The 22242-nt window shown below is 39.8% G+C and overlaps 1 protein-coding gene across 1 annotated transcript; it reads right to left on the reverse strand.

The window, feature by feature from the left end:
• Positions 1 to 2045: 2045 nt before the first annotated feature.
• scamp2 (secretory carrier membrane protein 2) lies at positions 2046 to 20895 on the reverse strand. The gene is made up of 9 exons (XM_083917348.1): positions 20756 to 20895; positions 14369 to 14446; positions 13147 to 13233; positions 11754 to 11865; positions 10625 to 10753; positions 10242 to 10401; positions 9820 to 9921; positions 6104 to 6221; positions 2046 to 4341 (listed from the first exon to the last, which is right to left on the reverse strand). The coding sequence occupies exons 1-9, from the start codon at positions 20810 to 20812 to the stop codon at positions 4195 to 4197; spliced, it is 990 nt and encodes a 329-aa protein (XP_083773474.1). The 5' UTR covers positions 20813 to 20895; the 3' UTR covers positions 2046 to 4194.
• Positions 20896 to 22242: the final 1347 nt, after the last annotated feature.

The following is a 22242-nucleotide window of genomic DNA, read 5'->3' on the forward strand; positions in this document are numbered from 1 at the left end:
TTATAACTTAGTTTTCATTGCTTACACGTTTGAAATAAAGACAATGGGGATTAAATTATGGATTAAATTGCTAAACTATGGAACAATGTCAATATCAATTTAAAAATGTGTAACTGTCTTTTGGGTATTCAAGAAGAGGGTTTGTAACGCTATTTTGAGGGTGACACATGTGAATAATGCATGTTTTTTGTTTTGGTTTCCCCATCTTGGTTTCTGTATTTTCTTTGTGTTTGACTTTTCATTCATTCATTCATCTTCAACCGCTTGTCCCTGTCGGGGTCGCGGTCCACCCTTGGACAGGACGCCAGTCTATGACAGGGCACATAGAGACGAACAGAGACAGACAACCATTCACACCTACAGGCAATTTCAGAGAGTCATCAATGAACCGAACATGTGCATAGAACATAATTGGTAATTCAAGAGCAACATATGTGAATCATTATTTGTCTGTTTCCTCTCTTTAATTACATCTTGGTTGCTTTATTATAAATTAACTATTGATATAATTATTTTTAAATCTTTTTATTATTTATTTATTTATTTGTCTTTCTCTTTAAGGTGGGTGGATTTAATTAAAATAAATAGACTAGGCGTTTATTGCTTCAGCCTTTTCAATCCACTGTGATATCTTTAAAATTATTTTTTTATTGTTTTTTATGACTGAAAAAAAAACAAACTAAATAAAAATCAATCAATCAATGAATCAAACTTGCAACACTTTAAAACAAGGTCAAGTCTACTTGAGCAATGTTTTAAGAATTTGTTTTATTTAATATCGAGAGCACTATAAAGATTTATAATTTATTAAGTTTATTCAGTAATGGGGAGAAAAAGAAAAGCTGCTTTTTGGGAAAGGCTCTTGAAGGTTTAGGCCGTCCACAGGATGAGTAACAGGGCGGTTGCTGTGTGGTGGTTTGAAAGCAACTTCAAATTAAAGAAATCAACAAAATAATAAATACATTTTTTTTCTGCTTCCTTATTTTGTTCTTCACAAGAAACATTTCAGTGTTAGACCTGTCTTACAGTAATAACCAGTAATTCTGCGGCTCGATCGGACATTTAGACTAGTTTAGCCCCCTGCCCTCAAACTACCTGTGGACTTAGAGCCGTGGCATTCCCTTTGGTCCCTTTGTGGTCATTTTGCATCAATTTTGACTTGTTTTGTGATTGATTTGCATCTATTTTTAGTAATTTTACGTTTCTATGTTGCTTTGTTTCTCTTTGTGGTTATGTCACTTTACATTTTTAGCAGTTTTGTATGTCTTTGATATGCATAGTAGTCATTTTGCATCTTTCTGCGGTGGTTTTGCATCTATTTTTAGGCATTTTCAATTTCTACGTCGTCATTTTGTCTGTTTTTAATCATTTTCCGTGTCTTCGTGGTCATTTTATTTGTCACAGTGTGGTTGTTTTGTGTCTATTTAGCATCTCTTTGTGGTTGTTTTGAATCCCTATTGCAGCTGCAGCTGTCAAATCTTTTTGTAATCGAGCATTCTAGCGATTATTACACTAATTGAATAATTGGATAAAATTGCAAAATATATATATATATAATTTTGTGGTAACCTAACAGGTAAGTGTGTGTGTGTGTGTGTGTGTGTCCGTGGTATTCCGATGAATTCAGACGTCCATCTAAAGTCGGACTAGATGTTAGATCTAAGCCAAAGTCAAAGTCTGTCTTTGTGAAACCAGCCCCTTGTGTCCCTGTCTTACAGGTCGGCAACTACTGCTTTAAAGTGACAACAGCTCCCCTCTGTGGAGAACAGCCAGCTCAGTGACATGTGAGTTTGATTTTTAAGGTCTTAGGACCACATTCAGTTGCCTCAAGTAGCTCGAATTACCTCTTAAGTTAATTCAAGCTACACCGACTGAATGTTTTATATGAACAGAATAAAAATAGACATTTTAAAAATATCCCCAGTGCAAAAAGTGTCACGAGTTCATCTCCAGCAGAGATTTCCCATTTAAAGAACTTCAGATGTTATGAAACAACTCACCTGTGTACGGATTGCATAACCTTCTATAAGAATTACAGCTTTAGATGAAAGCAAAGCATTTTATTAGATGCTATATTCAATATTGAAATACAAAAGGCACTGAATTATGTTCTCTCCAAACAATGCAGACAGCGATGTGTGAATGAATAGAAGTCTCGTATCTTCTAATGGATGTAAGATCGAACCTCGAATTAAGGCCGTGGTCCTTTTCCAGGACGTCACGCGTGTGATCGGCGTTCGCGGGGGGAATGCAAACGCGTTACACCCAAGCTGATGTTTTTAACACAGTACATCGAATAAACACACGTGCACGTTTGTCAAATATAAGAAATCACATAGGAAATATACATCGGTACACAAATAATTTAGAGATCGGTGGTCGTCTTAGAGGGGGAGAAAAAGTCTTTCAAGAAGAAACGAGATGAGAGAAAAGGTGAAATCTGGGATTCAGATCCTGCGTTTCCTGTCAGACCTCGTTAGGGCTGAATACACCTTTGATTTCTACACTTTTAATCTTCAGGAAGAATAAACCGTCCCCCCTCTTGCATTTACTGTAAGCAGTGAAATCAAAAGAATAGGCTCAGCCCATTAAAGAAAACCGTATTAATCGTGTGAATCCACTTTGGGTTCATGTTATTGACAAAATGAGCCGTTTGTAAAGTCAGTATTGCTTTGGTTCCCTTAGAAACGACTCCTGAAGGTCAGTGATCAAAGACGAAGCCGAAGCTGCTTCATAAACATGAATGATAAGAAACTAAAACCTAAGGATTTCATCAGTAATTTGGTGAAATTAAAGTGAAATTATACTCCGTCTGTTCTAAATTACAGTAGAAATGACATTTGCTGTTTACGAGAATTCAATTAACTGACGGTAAATACTCTGATTTCCTCCGTGGATGTGATCTTTATGTAGAAACCGTTTAATGTGATACCCGATACCAAAATATACAGTATTTCCAACCGTTCTCTGACACCACAGCGTTTTTTTCACAAAGATCTTTGCAAAAGTTTGGTTCCAGACAAAAGTCAAAGGCACATGTTTTAAAAAAACACAGCAATACAAACTGAAAGTGACGGGGGTCAGTCTGAGTGTTTGTTAGGGATCGACCGATACGGATGTTTTAGGGTCGATGCTGATGCCAATTTTTTCATCAGCCTCACGCGATGACCGATACGGACTGCCGGTTTTCTTGAGCCGATATTTGGAGCCGATGATACTTTTTGCTCCTTCCATTTATATCAATAAACATATGTTTAAAAAAAAAGGAACATTTATTGAACTTAAAAAAAGGCGTCTCCAGCAACACAACACGGAGCTGCCTGTGGACGCCTGTCTACGGCGAACGCAGCAGCCCGCATCGTCCGATGCCGATACACGTAAGAAACGCAAGTAACGGCCCATGTTTCGGTCTATCACTAGTATTTGTCCTTATGAATAATTAACCACGGATTAAAATGAATAGTTACAGTAATATGACAAAATCTAAGGCTAGAGAAATCACAATTTACTGCATGAATTACTCTTCTTCCTCATCAGACTGAAATTCTGCGGCACACGTAAGAGATGGTTTTCCAAAAGCGGAGAAATGCCTTTGAGACAAAAAACAAAACACTTCATATTATTTATGTTACAGGATCAGGGAGAAACAAAAGCGTACGGCACCCACATGAAGACATGTGATCACACACATGCACACACGCACACAGGCACACGCACGCACACACACACACACACAGACACACACACACACGCACACGCACACACACGCACACGCACACGCACACACACACGCACACACGAAAGAGCGTTGCCGAAAAAGTGCACACGAAATATACAAAGCCAGGATGAACTGAAATATCTATCGGTCAACTTCATTTCCACCCCAGAACGCACTTTCCCCGCGAGTGCTCTGTGCGATCTCTGCAGGAGACACGCTGAATGTGAGAAGCAAAGTTAACGCGGGGTATACATATGCACTGATTGTGGGGGTGGCGGGAGGGAGGCTAACAACGTAGCCTCACCTAGCTCAAGGTCTATACTTTATAAGGTTAGATTACAGAAGACAGGAGCGGTTTCCGGAGGGGACAGTAACTCCGGGGAGAAACACGACCTCTCGTTTAAGTGATCCATCCAGACCTGATAACACATAGACCTCGACCTGTTAAATGGAGCTAAGCTCAATGTACTGTCAAGTTAGTTTCCCTGGAAGGCTCCCTGAGCGGCAGAGGATGCTGCACCGGCAGCAGCTGTTTGGAAGGTTTTATTGGTTAGGACGCCCTGCGAGAACTCCTGCTGGGCCTTCTGGAAACTGGCACCGGTCCGGCGGTACATGCTGTGGACCTGAGGAGAACAGAGACTGGGAGTGAACGGCTGCCCCGGGTCACAGGGGGGGGTTGTTTTTGCATTCAAGCGTAGAAGGAAGACCAGACACTGACATACAAACTATTAGACAATGTTCGACAACACACATCACATACAAGAACACCATGTGCACATGGATGGATTCTGAGACAACGGGCCCCTGGCCACAGACTTGTAAGAGGCCCCGCACTCTGAATTTGGGTGTCTTGTTCCTACTTAGCCAGAGAGTCTACTACAGAGTCATTTTGTAGTCATTTTAGGTCCCTTTGTGGTCATTTTGCGTCAATTTTGACTTGTTTTGTGATTGATTTGCATCTATTTTTAGTAGTTTTATGTTTCTATGTTGCTTTGTTTCTCTTTGTGGTTATGTTACTTTACATTTTTAGCTGTTTTGTACGTCTTTGATGTGCATAGTAGTCATTTTGCATCTTTTTGCGGTGGTTTTGCATCTATTTTTAGACATTTTAAATTTCTATGTCGTGATTTTGTCTGTTTTTAATCTTTTTCCGTGTCTTCGTGGTCATCTTATTTGTCACAATGTGGTTGTTTTGTGTCTATTCTCAGCTATTTAGCATTTCTCTGTGGTTGTTTTGCGTCCCTATTGCGTGTGCAGCTGTCAAATCTTTTTGTAATCGAGCATTCTAGCGATTATTCCACCGATAAATTGAATAATTGGATTTTTTAAAAATTGCAAAATATATATATAGATATAATTTTGTGGTAACCTAACAGGTGTGTGTGTGTCTCTCTCTCTGTGTGTTTGTGTGCACGTGAGGGAGGGAGAGAGAGAGATGAGATGTGTGTGTGTGATGAAGGCAATACACTCGCAATTTACCATGAATTTTACTATTGGAGGACCAAGTTTACTATTTAAACGATTCAAAGCGGTGCATAAAATTCTGCATGACGCACATGTGTTTACTCAAGCAGGTTTCAAAGACAAATAGAGTTATTCAGAAAATGAATTAGAGATAGATTTTATCAGGAAGAGCGGGTCGCTCTCTTCCAAAATGCATTGACTTAAACTATGAAGACTGATCAGATGGGTAACGTTATTTTTTATTTGATATATATTATATTTTATTTTTAACATTCTTGAAAAACTTAAAATAGAGGCGCTCACAAGCACAGCTACGCATTTTCTTCCTGTCTTTAACATCTGCAATCACTTCGGCAACCGCCTTTACTTAAACCTGAACAGCGGCGCTCGGTGAAGTGGCGTTAACACCGGGCTGCTTTGGGCTCAGACGCTGAATCATCGATGTTGTGCTGTTGTGGTGGAACAGTTCTAGTGCGCAGTGGACACATTGCACCTTGTTGGCTTCTTTTTTTAAGTGTGGAACGATCCCAAACTTATCTCTGCCTTTCCCGGATGTAGTGGTGTGCATCTGCAAAAACGGTCCGTGTGGAACAAGGATCCCTGCGCTGAACAGGCCGCAGCACACGCGAGATAGGAATGAAACGAATCATCGAGGCACAGAATGTCTCGAAGATTTTATGTAATTGAGTAACTCAAGTTACTGTTTCAGCCCTAATCCCTACAGCCACTTTGTTTCCTTTGTGGTCATTTTGGGTCATTTAGCATCTCTTTGTGATCATTTAAGGTCTGTGCCCGGTAGACCCGTTCAAATCCATCCATGCATGTACAACACAAGAATACCTAAATATTTTCTGAATACTGAATACGATGAGTTATAAAAACACACATTGGTCCATATGTGCAAAGTGAATAAAGTCTCACCATCTTGAGCAGGATGACTGACAGCACAGCGCAGATGGTGAAGAGGATGGCCACAATGATCATGATGGCTCCCGCTGCTTTGTTTTTGCCGATGACGGTGAAGGCAGAGATCCAGCCACTGGAGTCAACACACATCATTAAGTGTGAGATGATCTCATCAAACAAAATGGATCATCTTCAACATTTCTATACAGGAACATGTGTGCTCTGGACGGGGGTTAGGTTACATTTAGGGAGAGAGGAAGAATCCTTCGGAGGAGAAGAAGAATGCAACAAGAAGAAGAGGCAGGATAAAAGCTGCCAATCATAATATTAGGACTTTGAATATATCATTCATATCACTCATTAATGAACATAACGGAAGTGGTGATTTTACAATATAAGTGCATGTTTTAAATGCTTGAATAAAACATTTAAAAAATGTAGGGACGGTTTCATATTCACATCCTAAAAGTGCCTTTGTTGTTTGCATCTCGTCTGCAAAAGAAGAGCAACAAAACAAGTGCGTGTCCGTTTTGATGTTATGTAAAGCCAATATAATAAATAATAAAGTATCATAATTAAAATGGGAAAAAGGGAGAAATGAAGAACCACTTGGATTAAGAGTCATTCTGGAAACAGCCACACTAAGAGTCCGCACACTTTACAGGTGCAAATAAAACATGAGAAACACAACTACGAGCCTTCACATGTAAAAACGAGCACACACACACACACACACACACACACACACACACACACACACACACACACACACACACACACACACACACACACACACACACACACACACACACACACACACACACACACACACACACACACACACACACACACACACACACACACACACACACACACACACACACACACACACACACACACACACACACACACACACACACACACACACACACACACACACACACACACACACACACACACACACACACACACACACACACACACACACACACACACACACACACACACACACTCCAGAATAAAGTATGAGTGAGGTAAGGGAATGAAAAAGGTTAATATACTGCAGTATCAAGAACAGAACTGAGGGCACTTCTGTCGGACATACAGCCGCGTGAATGCATGTGTTTTTCTTTGATTGACCCTCGCTGTAGGATGATGTCCTTGGTCTATTTGTTGTATGATTTGTTGATGTAAACTGCAACTTTGGTGTGCTTCTATTGTTTTATACGTACTGTTATCAGGGTGCCCTTCCCTGATTAAGTAAAGGTTTCAATCAATCAAAGCTGAAATCAGTTCATTCTCTTCACCCAGCCAGTGAAACTAGGCCAGGCCACATCATAGAAAAACAGACTGCATTTGAAAATCTCAAAGGACCATAGCTCCTGAATTTGCATGCAGGGTTTATTGCAAAGAAAAGGGAGTTTGATGAGGAAAGCATCAAGAAAGGACGCGATGGAGAACACAGATTAATAAGACAGTAAGGCAGGAGATGTATGAAAGCCGTTAAAAGTCAAATGGGGGATTTTGACATAAGCCTTTTTCTTGTATTGGTCACCAATGCAAAGACACCAGGACAGGTGTTATAAAATCAAACTTCGGTGTCTCACTGAACGTTTACGACTCAGCCCCCGTAAACCTTCAGTAGATCCGCCAGCTTAATGTTACTCTGAAAACAATCACGGTAATGACAGTAAGAGAAATGCTGGTGGTAGTGTTACCATGAGGATATAGTAAAACTGTGTAAAGCCTGTCAGTTTAACACTTGTATTTTCAAAAAAACAAAATTAAGGATGCACCGGTTCAACTTTTTCAGTCCCGATACAGATACGGATACCAAGTACTGATCCGATACCAGTGTTTGATTGATAAACTGTGCGCCTCACTGTGTGGAAGTGACAGGATCATTCTTTTATGTGTAAGGCAACATCAGGCTTGATTTAAACATTACTTTCCTCACTTTGTAAAACAAAATCTTACAAATAAATGCATAAGATTTATCATTAATATAATAAGTCGGCCAAGTTGTCACCGAAACTCGATCCAGCTTTTTGATATCGCCGGTGCATCCGTAACCAAAATACAAGTTGATAAAGACAAAGCGGGCACGGGAACGCGGCAGACAGAGACAGTGAGCAGCAGAAACTTACAGAGTTACCAGCAGACATGAGAGGCGGCAGGCTAGAGGCTGAAGGGTGAAAAGTCTCTGTCAGAAGAGATGAAAGGATGCAGGAGAAAAGAGAAAAGAGAGAGAGAGAGGACAGCAGCTTATAGGCCAGCTGAAATGTAGCACATGTGATATTAAAGGAACATGCCTTTAAATCAATCAGGAGTCAAACAGGAGGTGTCTTTATACAGAAAAGCCAGCACATTGGCAGCCAGGCAGAGGCTGTGATTTATCGCTCTGTCTATGTGAAACCGAGGCGTAATATTCCTCTTTTCCAAAAAAGCGTGTTTTCTTGGACAGGCGTAAACATGTGACGTGTTGTGAAGCACAGCGTGTGACGTACAACGTGTGCGTCGGAAGAAGTTAGCCCTGTAACACCAGAGTCATTTTTTTTAAATAGGTTGAAGTTATAGGTTATGTGCGGTCTCTACGGTCGATATTTTTCTGTCGCCGTTGATGTGATGTGACCAGGTGTTGACTTGCTGTCTCTCGTTCATGTGATGAGCCGTTTCCTGCTTTTTAAACTCGTGACTGCGGTCTGCACAACAGTTCACGTCATCGACACCTCAACACAATGTGCCGCGAAACTCTATTTACATGGAAATCTAGCCCCCTATATGTGAAGGGTGCCGAGCCGACACATTGAGCTAAATCAGGCCGGCAATTTGCGTCGATCTTTCTGAATCCGCAGACCAGGTCGGCAAAAAGGCAGGCTAGCTGTCCAGTGTAAAAACACCTGTTATTTAGTATTAACATGTTCAGGTTTGCTATTATTTGTATTCAAATGCACCAAATGTGGATGTAAGTAAATTTGGTTCACTTTCATGCTTTCTTCTGATTGTGTTTATTATTCATAGTAGGACTAAGGGCTGAACGATACATCCAGAAACCTCTATTGCAACAGAGATCATTTCATATCTCAATATCAGGATATAACAGGCGCTCTGGTAATTCAGTAAACAAATATGAGTCTGTGTGAATTAAATACCTAATGAAAGAGTATTTTCTCATTTTTATTAAGACCTTTAGTGCCAAATAATAATAATAATAATAACATGATCATGGAAAAAACAACTTTTTATCCAGACATACACTGACATAAAAACGTCATCACAGATCATAATCAAACCAAGAAGTTTAGTTCATGTGCTCGTCAAACAATATATATATAAATATATCAATTTAGATGACATAACTATGATTTCATCCAGTACGAGTCCATTGAAAGAAGATAAATGATCATTTTGAATTATCGTCCAGCCCTAGTCGGGTTGGTGCAAAACAAAAGTGAGTGAGTTCATTATGTAAAGAAACAAAAACAACCCTCTATCTATTTGTCTATGAATCAATGTATTCAAATTTGGTGGCCAAATTGACTTAATGCATGTTTTATCAATACTAATTTTCAACTTGCTGCCTGACCTTGGAGCTCCTGCTGCGTCTGAATGAACCGTAAACGCGTCACCAACATATTTCCGAGCACGTTGCTGAGAATTTAAAGATCCAAACCATTTAACCTTCATGTCACAAACCCTCCCAGACATGAACCACACGGCACGTGACTCACCTGTTGCCCCACTTGGGGATGCCGACGGTCTGGATGATGAAGACCACCACTTGGCAGAAAAACACAAAGAAGAAGAAGAAGAAGCTGAAGGAGCTGTCAGTCCTGAAAATGAGAAAATAATACATCACTTAAAATTTAACGCTTTTGAAAAAAAAGTTTGAGAACCACTGCTCTATACAACTAGTTCACATTCAACACCAACAGTTATTCATAAACTACTTATGAAGGTAAGTATACAACAAATGCATGATAACCATTAGAATGATTTCTCTTCTTCAAGTAACATCTTCTTTTGCTTAGCTTAGGATAAAGCTCTAATAAGTCAAACCGTTTTATTCATAAATACAATATTCTCAACTATAGATAGCTACGATAATCGACTGCAGGCCACACGCACGTATCTCATGACAGGGGAGACTCACCTGAAGGCCTTGTAGACGGGCCGATACCAGCAGAGGAAGGAGCAGGGAGCGAACAGGATGAGCCAGAGAATGGAGAGGCCAAAATCCACCCCGTAGACGGAATCAGTGGTGAAGTATGCCAAACACGCCAGCAGGTTGAGAAACAGAGTCATGCAGTTCACTGAAGAAACAGTGGAGAGAGAGACAGGAGTCAAAGATAACCTCAGAGTATTATTATCAGGGGTGGGCGATATGGCGATATTAGATCGTGCCGACGAGATCGTAGTATCGTCTGTCTGCTGAGAGTGAAACAACGAGGAGACCAGACACACCAAAACCAGCAGAGGCAACAGGCAGTATAAGTAATATTATTATTATTATTATAATAGAGCGTATTTACTTACACATCCAGAGGTAGTACATCATCTTGCAGACTCTCTGGGACTCCGGGGGGATTTCCTCTGAGAAGTCCTGGTAGAAACACGGTTTGACGGGGAAGAACTTGGGAAGTGGAGGCCAGTTGTTTTCTCTACCTGTCGAGACGAGAAACATAATCTACCATGTTAGAAAGGAAAAGCTCGTCTCCAAAATAATTTTTTACCACCTTTTTTAAAGTTACTGAACATTTCTCAACAACAGGGAATCTAAGGGTTAGTCGTTAAACATTCATATCAGATATCAAGTGTCCATCTCGATATGTCTCCCGATTATTCACACTTTCAAAACCTTATACAATATCGTATTTATAGAAATAAATGGGGAATATACTTTACTAAACAGAACCGCAATAATATTAATAAACCTACAGACAAACACATTAGACTCCTCTTGGATACATAATGCACACATCGCATGTTGTTTTCTGACCGTAACTCTATCACCAGTCGGACGCCGTTCCCTGGTATTAGCCCTATCCGGACCGATCTGCCACAAAAGTGCAAGTAGAATTCATTAACCCACTTCTAAGAATCTACAAGTGAAGTTTCATATTTGTACATGGGCGTTTACATGTTAAATTAGTAAATGAAAGTGACGTTGATGAGAGAAACTAAGAACGTTTGGGCGACGCTTAGCCTCAGCGGCTCAGGTGGTGATTTACATCAAAATTGGAAATTAAGAAGACTTTGAAGTATAATTTGGAGCTGTTAAAGCATGTCGTTTTATTGTGAAGGACTGAAGTATGGTCCTGGATGTTTTGACAGCGTTTATGTTAATGTGGACGACCAGCAGCTCCCAGTGTTAATGGCGAGGAGATCTGAGTGTCCGACTAGAGAGGAGCACACGGCTAATTCAGCGATGTTAGCGTCCTTTTGACCACTCTTGTAAACACAAAGCTAAATAAGACCGTTAAAATGATATATTTGGTTTCAAAGATAAGAAGTTACTTTAGTTTTACACCAATAAATTAACTCTAAACGTTACACCATCATTTATATTTGTAGGTTAAATAGAAAGATAGAATATAGCAGTCCGACTGCATGGTGACACAGATGCGTTACTGCAGAGAAGAGGAGAGGCTTTGTCTTTAATGACCTGACGGGCCTCTGTTCTGTAGCTCCTGCTCTCTGCGGTCCAGCTCGGCAGCTTTCCTCTCCAGCTCCTCCTGCTGCCTCAGCAAATTGACCTGAGCCGCAGCGGCAGTCGCCTGAAGACGGAAAAGAAGAAAAGAAGAAGAGTCAGAAACACTTTACTCAACAAACACATTGAATGTACAGCGATTCATCTCGCTGACATTAGTGCAGAGACACATCAGCGACTCTCAAAGAGTGTCACATTACATCAGAATAGTGGAGATACAACACGGCAATGCAATGCAAAACGATTCTCTACACATATAACATGTCAGGAAGAGGTTGAGCCGCAGAATGACTTAGACGTCAGCAGCCATTATGTGTTTATGTATAAACGGCGTGTTATGCATCTTTAAAAGACCACAGTGCTGCATTTAAAGCCAAACATACATATTCATGAACACATATCTGATTTCTGAGTTGGCAGAAAAGGGAAGGACACCGGTGATCTGCAGTGCTATTCATGAATATTGATAAGATTACAGTGGAACAAGAGGGCTCGTTATAATGTTGTGTAAATTGAGTACATGTTTGTGTAGCGACCAAACGTCTTAAGGTGCTGTCTGCGGAGGAGCTCTTACTCACATACAGTTATTATAGATATTAAAGCAACATGCCTAAAATAAGCAAACTGTTGGCTACAATTCAGAGTGATTATATACTGTATATGAGATGTTGTTGGGCTCTCTGTTATTATGTCTACGTAGACATGATAACCTGTAATGCAGTAGTGCAGCAGTAACACACATCATCTCTCCAGGTGTCTTAAAAACAAGATGTGTTTAGTCTGCGATGTTGTCTTGTCACTTTGTACACTCCTCTCTATGCCCACTGTGCGTTCTCGAGGGTTAATTATTATCTGTGTTCTTTTGTTCTGCCTTTATTTTGTTGCAAACTGAAGCATAAAGCTGCACCAACTGTGTGAACAATAACTGCAATATATATGAGTACACAAGCTAGGAACAGGACTCAGGGAAGAACTGTCCTCCAGATCTAATCCAGAGTGGTGTTTTCCAACTGCAGCAGATAGGTAGAGAGAGAGAGAGAGAGAGAGAGAGAGAGAGAGAGAGAGAGAGAGAGAGAGAGAGAGAGAGAGAGAGAGAGAGAGAGAGAAAGAGAGAGAGAGAGAGAGAGATAGAGATAGAGATAGAGATAGAAATTGAGACAGACAGATAGACGGATAGATGGATAGACGGATAGATGGATAGATAGATAGATGGATAGATAGATGGATGGATAGACGGACACATAGACACATAGACGGATAGACAGACAGATAGATAGATAGATAGATAGATAGAAAGAGAGAGAAAGCGAGAGAGAGAGGACAAAGTATCCAGTGAGAGGCGGCTCACCTGCGGGCTGGGCTCTGTAGACGGCTGTAACACAGCGGGCTGGTAGGGACCGGTGGAGGCTGGAGGGGTACGAGTAGCGAGGCTGGCCTGAAAAACAATAATAAGCAAACAAATGACACGATTGTGAGGAGATGCACAAGCATGGGAAAAAGAGAGCAAAACAATCAGGAAAATAACGGAGGACAAGGAAATGAAAGTTCGGGAGAGTAAGATGAAGCTGGAGGATAAGAGAGAAAAAGGGAGAAAAAGAAAAAGACAGGGTTCCTACACAGTCTCCTGCACTTTTCCAGACTTCTCAGAGGATTTTTCAGTCAATATTAAACTTCTGAATAACAATAGTTAGATGCTTATTGTGTCAATAAATGGTTTTAACACGTATGTTAAATTCTGACTCTGTATGCCAATATGTTGCCAAGGCATATTTACATACGTATTGTATCTCATATAAGTGAATGAGCTCTGTTCAACGTACAGCTTTTTATTCAAGCTAAATAAAGAGTGACCTTAAAAACTGTGAACCTGTAAATCTACAGACAGAAACAATGGGGACGGACAATTAACCAGGAACGACAAAAGAAACATAGTCTTTGCTTCATTGGCTTTAAAGGCGAGGTCCACCCTGGACAGGACGCCAGTCTATCACAGGGCACATAGAGACGAACAGAGACAGACAACCATTCACACCTACGGGCAATTTTAGAGTCATCAATGAACCGAACACCTGCACGTCTTTGGACTGTGGGAGGAAACCGGAGAACCCGGAGAAAACCCACGCAGAGACGGGGAGAACATGCAAACTCCACACAGAAGGGCCCCAGCCGGGGCGCGAACCGGGAACCTTCTCGCTGTGAGGGGACAGTGCTAACCACTACACCATTTGTATATATTAATATATTTCATTTTAGAAAGTGACACAGGAGTCTTGAAACAACACATTTTTCCAAACTTATTCAGACCTGAAATGACTCAAATTAAATTCCAGACTTTTCTAAACTGCGTAGAAACCCTGAAAAGAGGATGACAGGACCGAAACATACAGGCAAAACAGCAAGATCAAGTAGGCATAGACAAAATAAAAGACAAAGATTAGGGTTTAATGAGAGAAAGAAAGGATACAGATAATATAATACAGGTTGGAGAAAGATGAGGAACAAGAGGAGATCAAATAAGGCCAATAAAAAGACAGAAAAAGAAGAAGTAAAAAAGATTTCAGATGTCTTACGGTGGGCTGGGCAGGGAAAGGGTTGTACTGGTCGACTGGTTCTACGTTGGAGGTGGTCACTTGTGTGACCGAAGGGTCCTGGAACAAAACAAAGCGTGTGTCACTCTTCATTATCAGTCACTGATCGCCACAAATACATCTATAAACATCCCATAACCTCTTTCTTTGAGGTGTTACTTCCCTGAAAAGGGCTCAGAGCTAAAATTACCCAACAGTGACCTGAACATACTACTCTGCTCTCTGGTGTCTACAGTGTTTTTATTTCCCCTGAAGCTGCAGTCCTGCTAATTAGTCGTGATTAAGACAGCAGCATAAAACCAAGTTATAGTACATATTGAAAATGTATGGAACTTAATTTCATTTCATTTTTTTATTAAATAAATATGTGGAAGTGTTATTCAGAATGCCGACACTGTCCCCTTATTTAAGAATAAACTTAAAAACTTTCCTTTTGATAAAGCTTACAGCTAGGGCTTACGAGCCCTTAGCAATGTTGTTATTTTTAAGCTGATTTTGTTCTGCTTAATGATGCTGCTATAGGCCTAGTCTGCCGGGGGATAATACTTTTCCAGATACTCTGAGCTTCTCTCCTCTCTGTCTGTATCATTCATGTCTCATCAATGCATGTTACTAATTCAACTTCCCCGGAGTTTTGTGCTTTGTCGTCTCGCAGGTCTCTGCTGATTGTGGTGGTGCCTGCTGCCGTGGTCCTGCATGACGCTTCCTGCTGCTATTATAATTTAAAACCTTATAAGAAAAATAAAGTGAAAGAAAGTCTGCAACAGAAAACCGTTGTGCACAGAGTCACGTTCAGGTGGATTTCATCCTTAAAGAGAATATTGGGAATGTTGTTGAAGCAGTATCTCTTGGGATCTGTACTTCCCTATAACTCTACAGAAAGACCTGGGAGTTTGTTCCAATGTAGTCTAACTTAAAGTCTTGATATTTGACCTGAAAAACAGCCAAAGAGACATTTACTGCTGTTTATCTTATCTTCAGAAGAACGCTTCATTTCCTGACACACTGGAGGTAGAGCTCAGACTCAGACGATGAGATCAGCAGGTACAATAACATCCAGCTGCTGTTGCAGTAACCTCTGACGCTTCTGATGAATCATTACCTTCGTCACATGGTAAACATTAATTGACTGGTGTATGATCGAAGACGTGATGATCCTTTCGGTGGTTTTTAACTGATATAGAAGAGCCTGAGAAGTGTAAGTCTGACCCAAAGCAGATGAATTCCATGAATTTCCAAAGACATTCCTCGACTAAATCAAACCCCTCCTGTGACTGATCGACCTGCATGCCTCTCTGGCTTTCAACAAAACTTTCCATTTCAACAAAACAATGAATTGTGAATTAGTTAAAGTGTAATGCCAGCGCAAAATCATCCCATGGTCTTTTTCGGCCCGTACATACATCAAATAAGCCATGGAGACAGTTTTTTTTTTCGTGTATGAACTACTAACGGAGAAATCAGGGGGAGTCGCTAACAGCCAGAAGTGGCTAACACTGATTAGCTTGGGCCTTTAAGGTGGAGGCATTGAACCGTCTTTTTTAACCACTAATTCTGCTCAAAATAACACCAAACCTCTGCAGTAGCATGAGAAGAGTCCCTACACATAAAACAAAGCACCAACAATGTAGTTATTGAACCCGGAGTGTTTTTAAAGACTTACCTGCTGGCCCAGGTACCAGCTCCTCTCATAGTAAAGTCCATTCAAGTCGATTACCAAAGTCAATCCAAAAGAAAGAAGCCCATTGGTGCTTTGTTTTATGTGTAAGGACTCTTCTCATGCTGCTGCAGAGGTTTGGTGTTATTTTAAGCAGAATTAGTTGTTAAAAACCTAATCTAATCAGCTAATCAGTGTTAGCCACGTCCGACTGTTAGCGACTCTCCCGGATTTCTCTGTTAATAGTTGGTACATGAAAAAAACTTTCTCGATTGGCTTATTTGATGTACACTCACCGGCCGCTTTATTAGGTGCACCTGTCCAACTGCTCGTTAACGCAAATTTCTAATCAGCCAATCACATGGAAGCAACTCAGTGCATCTAGGCATGTAAACACGGTCAAGACGATCTGCTGCAGTTCAAACCGAGCATCAGAACGGGGAAGAAAGGTGATTGAAGTGACTTTGAATGTGGCGTGGTTGTTGGTGCCAGACGGGCTGCTCTGATTATTTCAGAAACTGCTGATCTACTGGGATTTTAACGCACAAACATCTCTAGGGTTTACAGAGAATGGTCCCAAAAAGAGAAAAGATCCAGTGAGCGGCAGTTCTGTGGGCGCAAATGCCTTGTTTTAGCCAGAGGTCAGAGGAGAATTGCCAGACTGGTTGGAGCTGATAGAAAGGCAACAGTAACTCAAATATCCACTGGTTACAACAGAGGAATGCAGGAGAGCATCTGTGAACACACAACATCACCGACTTTCTAGCAGATAGGGAACAGCAGCAGAAGACCACACTGTTACTTTATGAAGCACCAGGTGCGCCTAATAAAGTGGCCGGTGAGTGTATAATAAAACTAAAACACAGTTGAACCAGATAAGAAAAGACAAGAACCTCTCATGACAGCGAAACACGTCACTTACTGGACATTTGATTAACAGTGTGACGTTGCTCAATATTACTTATCTGCTTCGGAAACACCTGCAGACATTCCCAGCAGGAAAGAGGGGCATTTCTGAGCAGTTTCACCCTTTTTCAGGGGTGATTTTAGGGCAAAAATGTTTTCAAAAAGCCGTTTAATCACTTCTTCATACACTTTTAACTTGAGGCGATGTTGTGTTGATCACAACAGCCAGTGGAGCTATTCAAAACAGCAACATTATGCAAAATGTGTTTACCATATTCTCCAGTTTAGTGAGTCACTACTGAGAGACTGCTTGTGTCTTTTGATGACACAACATAAACAGCAATGCGCTAAGAAATGGTTACTCAAATTGATGACAACAATAACTAAGCCTCTCTGAAATAGGGACTAAGCTGGGACAAGCCTAAACAAGGCAACGCCATGTTCAAAATAACAGCAAAGGTGAAAAACACCTCTCCGTTGACATTAATGTAAGGTTCTACATTGGTCAGGTCTGAAAATGTTCCTAATTCTTTACCTAAAACGGAGTAAAAGTACATTTTGGATCAAATCAGCATGGTATTCTGACTTTAAAGTCTCTGTACCAGGACACAGGACGTGCTGTGATAAGCGTTGATTGCCTGGGTGTGGCTGTTTCATAACCGCAGTGAATAGTCGCTCTTCATATTGCATATTACAGCCTCACGGTGCCAACAATTGTGAGAAGTGCATGGTCATAAAAGCACACTGTAGATGATTGGCGAGAAAAGCACTTTTGAGGTCACAAAGAGTGCAACATTTTAAATTACTTTTCCATCCTGAAATTCTTTCAAAAGATGGCGACACATTACCTATTTTACTCTGCAGGCTTGTGTTAATATAACCGCTTAGCAGTGAATTGCGGCACTACAGCAAATACAACCTAATCTCGCTGCTACTAAGTTATTTATTCAACCAATCCCACACCCAGCGATCAAACAGTGGTCTCTCCACTGACGTCACAGTCGTTGTGCACCTGATATAATTAAGTGTGACTCTGCGCTCCTGGACAAGTGGCTGTGTTATGACTGTAATGTCAGTGAAATCATAAAAGTTTTCTGACATGTGATATGATAGATCAAATGCTCTCTATGTGAAGCCCGGTTGCCCTTGAGCCATGCATTTCTTGTTATAGCTTGCTAATAGTAAGCGCCTCTGCAACAAGCTGAATTCTTCCACAGTCTCTACTTGACAAAAGAAGCAGTCCTTATTTTAAAACTGTTTTAAACGGCACGTGTGTTAAACAGATACAGGAACAGGAAATATCACAGCATTGTGGTGCTATAGATTAGATCGTGTGGTTTTCAAAGGCACTGTAGTCTGTGTGCGAGTTGCTCAGTCACATGTGATAAACGCTCCACAGTGATTAATGTGCTAGAGCATTTTTGAGGAAGGTCCGTAAGACCAAAATGTCACAAACACTCCTATCAATGCAGTGATAAACAGGGAGTTTTCCTGCAAATGTTCATTTTTGGCTACTTGATACTACAGAACAAGAATTAAAGATGGAGTAAATATACAGCTTCATGACCAGTGTTGGACAGTAGTTACTAATAATGCGTGAGAGTAATACTACTTTCACTTGTGACTAGTATTGTAACAAATTACTTAGAAACTTTCAATAATAATAGTAACGTAGGGCTGGGCGATAAGTATGATAATATATCGTCTTTCCATGGAATCATATCGGGATTTAATTATACTGTTATATTATATATTTCTCAGAAAATATGATTTGAAATCTTTTAAGGGAATATTCTTTTAAGATTGCACTTTGGATTTTACATCACACTATTTGGGTGCATGCATGTAAACATAGTCAGTGCACAGCTTTCTCTATCATTTAGTTGAAACCGTTCAGTTCGTTTTGCTCTAAAGCTCTTAATCAAATGTGAAGATATTCAGTATTTTTCACTAATCAAATATTTAATTCACACAGGAGTTCTTGTGTTTATTTTTATGCATATGTTTATGTCTGTTTTCATGTAAGCACCGTCAAATCAAGTCAAATTCCTTGTAATGCAAATGACTTGGCGATTCTGATTCTTCGGATTCTTCTTCTGAGTATACAAAAATATGCTTTTACCACATAGTGATTTCAAATAGACTATTTATTTATTGAATTAGCAGAAAACGTGATATATTGTGATATATAAATTGTTATTGAGATATCAAATGAACTATATCGAGAGAGGATTTTGGCCATGTAATGTGGATAACCTGACATTTAGAGTCTGAATTTTGACGAGTATGATAGAAAAGTAATAAAATGAACAAAATACACACAGTTAATTAAAAAAAAAGACTACAACTTTGTTGAAGTAAGTGGGAATTTATCAAGGACGTCCGTACGATACAACGGTTATCACAGGAGAAGTCATGGGAAATGTGGGATCCAGCATTATTTACACAAGTTAAACAAACATATATTAAAAAATAAAGGTCAAATAAAATAAAGGTTGCTGCTTATGTTATGATGATTCTTCTTTTAAGTCAATGCATGCCAACTTAATTGCATGCAAATTGTCCTAAATATGGAAAATATGGAATACATCCTTCATCTGAAATGTGAAAATACACAAATATAAATCCATTTAACTTCTAGTGCATTTCAAAAATAGTAAATCAGTGAATTCCCTTTTTTTAAAAAAACATTTTCCATCTACAGTACATAAAGAAACACTTTCATCTGTAGGTCAGCCACTTTAACATGGAAGCAACAAGTGGTAGTCGTCCAAATTCTAGACATTGAATAATAAACTGCACGCAGCAGGCCGGCCGGATTCAACACGTAAAGACAATGAAGTTACAGCACTTTTTATAGACTGAATAGACGTCTAGGCTCCATCCTGTAGGTCAGAAACGCTTTTCAAAGAGCAAACCAGCAGCACCAGTGGAGGCATAGTAGTTAGCCTGAAAGTGTTTTTGGGTAATGTAGTTTACATTACAGCTCACCACTTCTGTTTACTGCAGATTTCCCGTAACACAACACTTCTGGGATCTTAACTTTCTAATCTTAACCCTTTATATTCGTTTTAAAATCATTTTATTGTTTTAATGACTGTGTTTGACTATTCATGCATTTGTCTTATTTCTTATTTTATCATTCTTAAGTATCGGCTATTTCGTTGTCCTGTATTGCATGATTATTCTGTTGAATTTAATGATGTTGTTCCTTATTTGATTTGATTTTTATCTTTTCTGTAGAGAACTATGAATTGCTGCTTGTGCGAATGGTGCTATATTAATACATTTGCCTACAATACAATAGAAAAGAATAGAATAGAAATACTTATTGATCCCAGGCTGGGAAGTTGCAGTGTAACAGTCGCATTACACACAGACACATTAAAACAATATAAAAAATACATTATAAAAGATACCTTAAAAAAAAAGGACGCCAAAGTTATATTAAATCACATCAAACATATTATGAGATCCACAGAATGATATAAATATCTTGCAAACTGACTAGTAGCAGTAGTAATGTGGCTAAACAAAGGTTGGACACACATTCCTAGTTGGCTACAGTTTAACTTCCTGCAACCAAGCACGCAGAATGCCCCGCCCATCTTTCTAAAACAAAGCCCGCTTATTGGTTGAACGTCTGTCAATCATGCTACCATTGTCGAATGGTTAACAAGGGAGCACGTTAGGTCCCGCCCCCGACATCCACCCAACAAGTTTCTGGCTACCTTTAACGAATGATAGTCAGCACCCAGGCTCGACTGCGCTTTCCCAGCCACAAAAATACGAAAACACACACTTACATCGAAAGGGTTTTCGCCGGCAGGATCCGCGAACGGGTTGCTGTCATATCCCGACATTTTGAAAAGGCTTCGGGCCGGTTTGTCCTCTCTGAACGGGGAATAAACACGAAACTCCTCTCCGTCGTTTCAGTTGCCTCTCCTGCCACTTCCTCGAATGAATTTACTGCGCAGGCGCACTCGGTCAGTTGGGCAGTGACGTGTATGTCAGTTGACACAACTGCGGATTCCGGTTTAATCATGTGGATGTAAAGTATGGAAGAGTTATGTACACAAACTAACTATATTTATGTAGACTCCCCCCATCTGTAAAGCGTTTCAAAATTAATTATTATTATAATGTAAATCACTTAATTATATGAGGTTTAAATGTGTAAATTAACTGCTTAGCAACTTGGAATTGCACAATTCAATTCAATTCAATTTTATTTATAGTGCCAAATCATAACAAAAGTTATCTCAGGGCACTTTACAGAGTAGGTAAAGACCACACTCTATGATTTATTTATGATTTACATAGACCCAACAATTCCCCCGTAGAGTACGGTGGCAACGAAGACCTTCACTATAACAGGCAGGAAGTAAACAATTGAACTCATCCTTGAATGTATCTACTAGCTAGTCAAATGTAGATCAAATTATTGTTTTGTTTTACTTGATTTGTTTATATTTTTAATTCATACCGTTTTATTTTTATTTTGTATTCTACTTTCATTGTTTTTTTCTCCACCCATGTTAATTTTAGAAATGTTAATCTGCTTTATTGTAAATTTGAAAAATTCAAATAAAGTTGAAATATATATAATATGTTAAATAGCCATGTGTTCGTGGGCCCCCTTGGGGTAAAGTTGTAAATTGTCACTGTGGATTAAATTCTATTGAAATTGTGTTAAAATGTTCAATACATGACTAATGTTAATGTAGGTTAAGTGTGAACGCTTCTTTATAATGTGACTTTATAAAACTTTATTAAACTCACACAATGAAAGAGTCTTGACGATAAAAGTTGAAGATTGATTAGTAGAATATTCATTAAAAGATTATTTGTCCCTGCAGCTGAGTGGCCAGAGCTGGGCAAAAACCAGAGTCAATATAGGCCGAGCATTCACTCCATGGACTGAGATAAAGGAGTTCAACGGCATTAAAACACACGCCCAAATGGCTTCGTTTCTCCTTTATCTGTTAGCTAACTTTCATGTTTACTTAGCTGTAACGGCTAACGCTAACTGTCAGTCAAACTCCTCTAATACTTGTTTTTAAGGTGCGATTTGCCGGAGGGGATGGGTTCAAACAGGCTCAAACAGACTCCGGTCTCCTGTAGGGGGCTAGGTCTGACCAACCTGGCAACACGAGTGCTGGCATTATTTTCTGTTGTTGCGACTACGATCTTGAGACACTAGATGGCGGTGTTCTGCTCATTCTCCATATTCAACCTTTAAATAATATTCCAACGCCATGTAGAATAGTTCCTAAAATCTTTTATTTTATTG

This window comes from Echiichthys vipera (assembly GCF_963691815.1).
Source record: "Echiichthys vipera genome assembly, chromosome: 7".
Taxonomy (NCBI): Eukaryota; Metazoa; Chordata; class Actinopteri; order Perciformes; family Trachinidae; genus Echiichthys; species Echiichthys vipera.

Excerpts from the sequence above, each read along its gene's own strand:
- scamp2 (XM_083917348.1), bottom strand. The coding sequence starts at position 20,812 with ATGTCGGGATATGACAGCAACCCGTTCGCGGATCCTGCCGGCGAAAAC. Across the intron at positions 11,866-13,146 it reads CTACAGAGCCCAGCCCGCAG|GCGACTGCCGCTGCGGCTCA; the intron begins GTGAGCCGCCTC and ends TTCCGTCTTCAG. Across the intron at positions 4,342-6,103 it reads CAGTCATCCTGCTCAAGATG|GTCCACAGCATGTACCGCCG; the intron begins GTGAGACTTTAT and ends TGTTCTCCTCAG.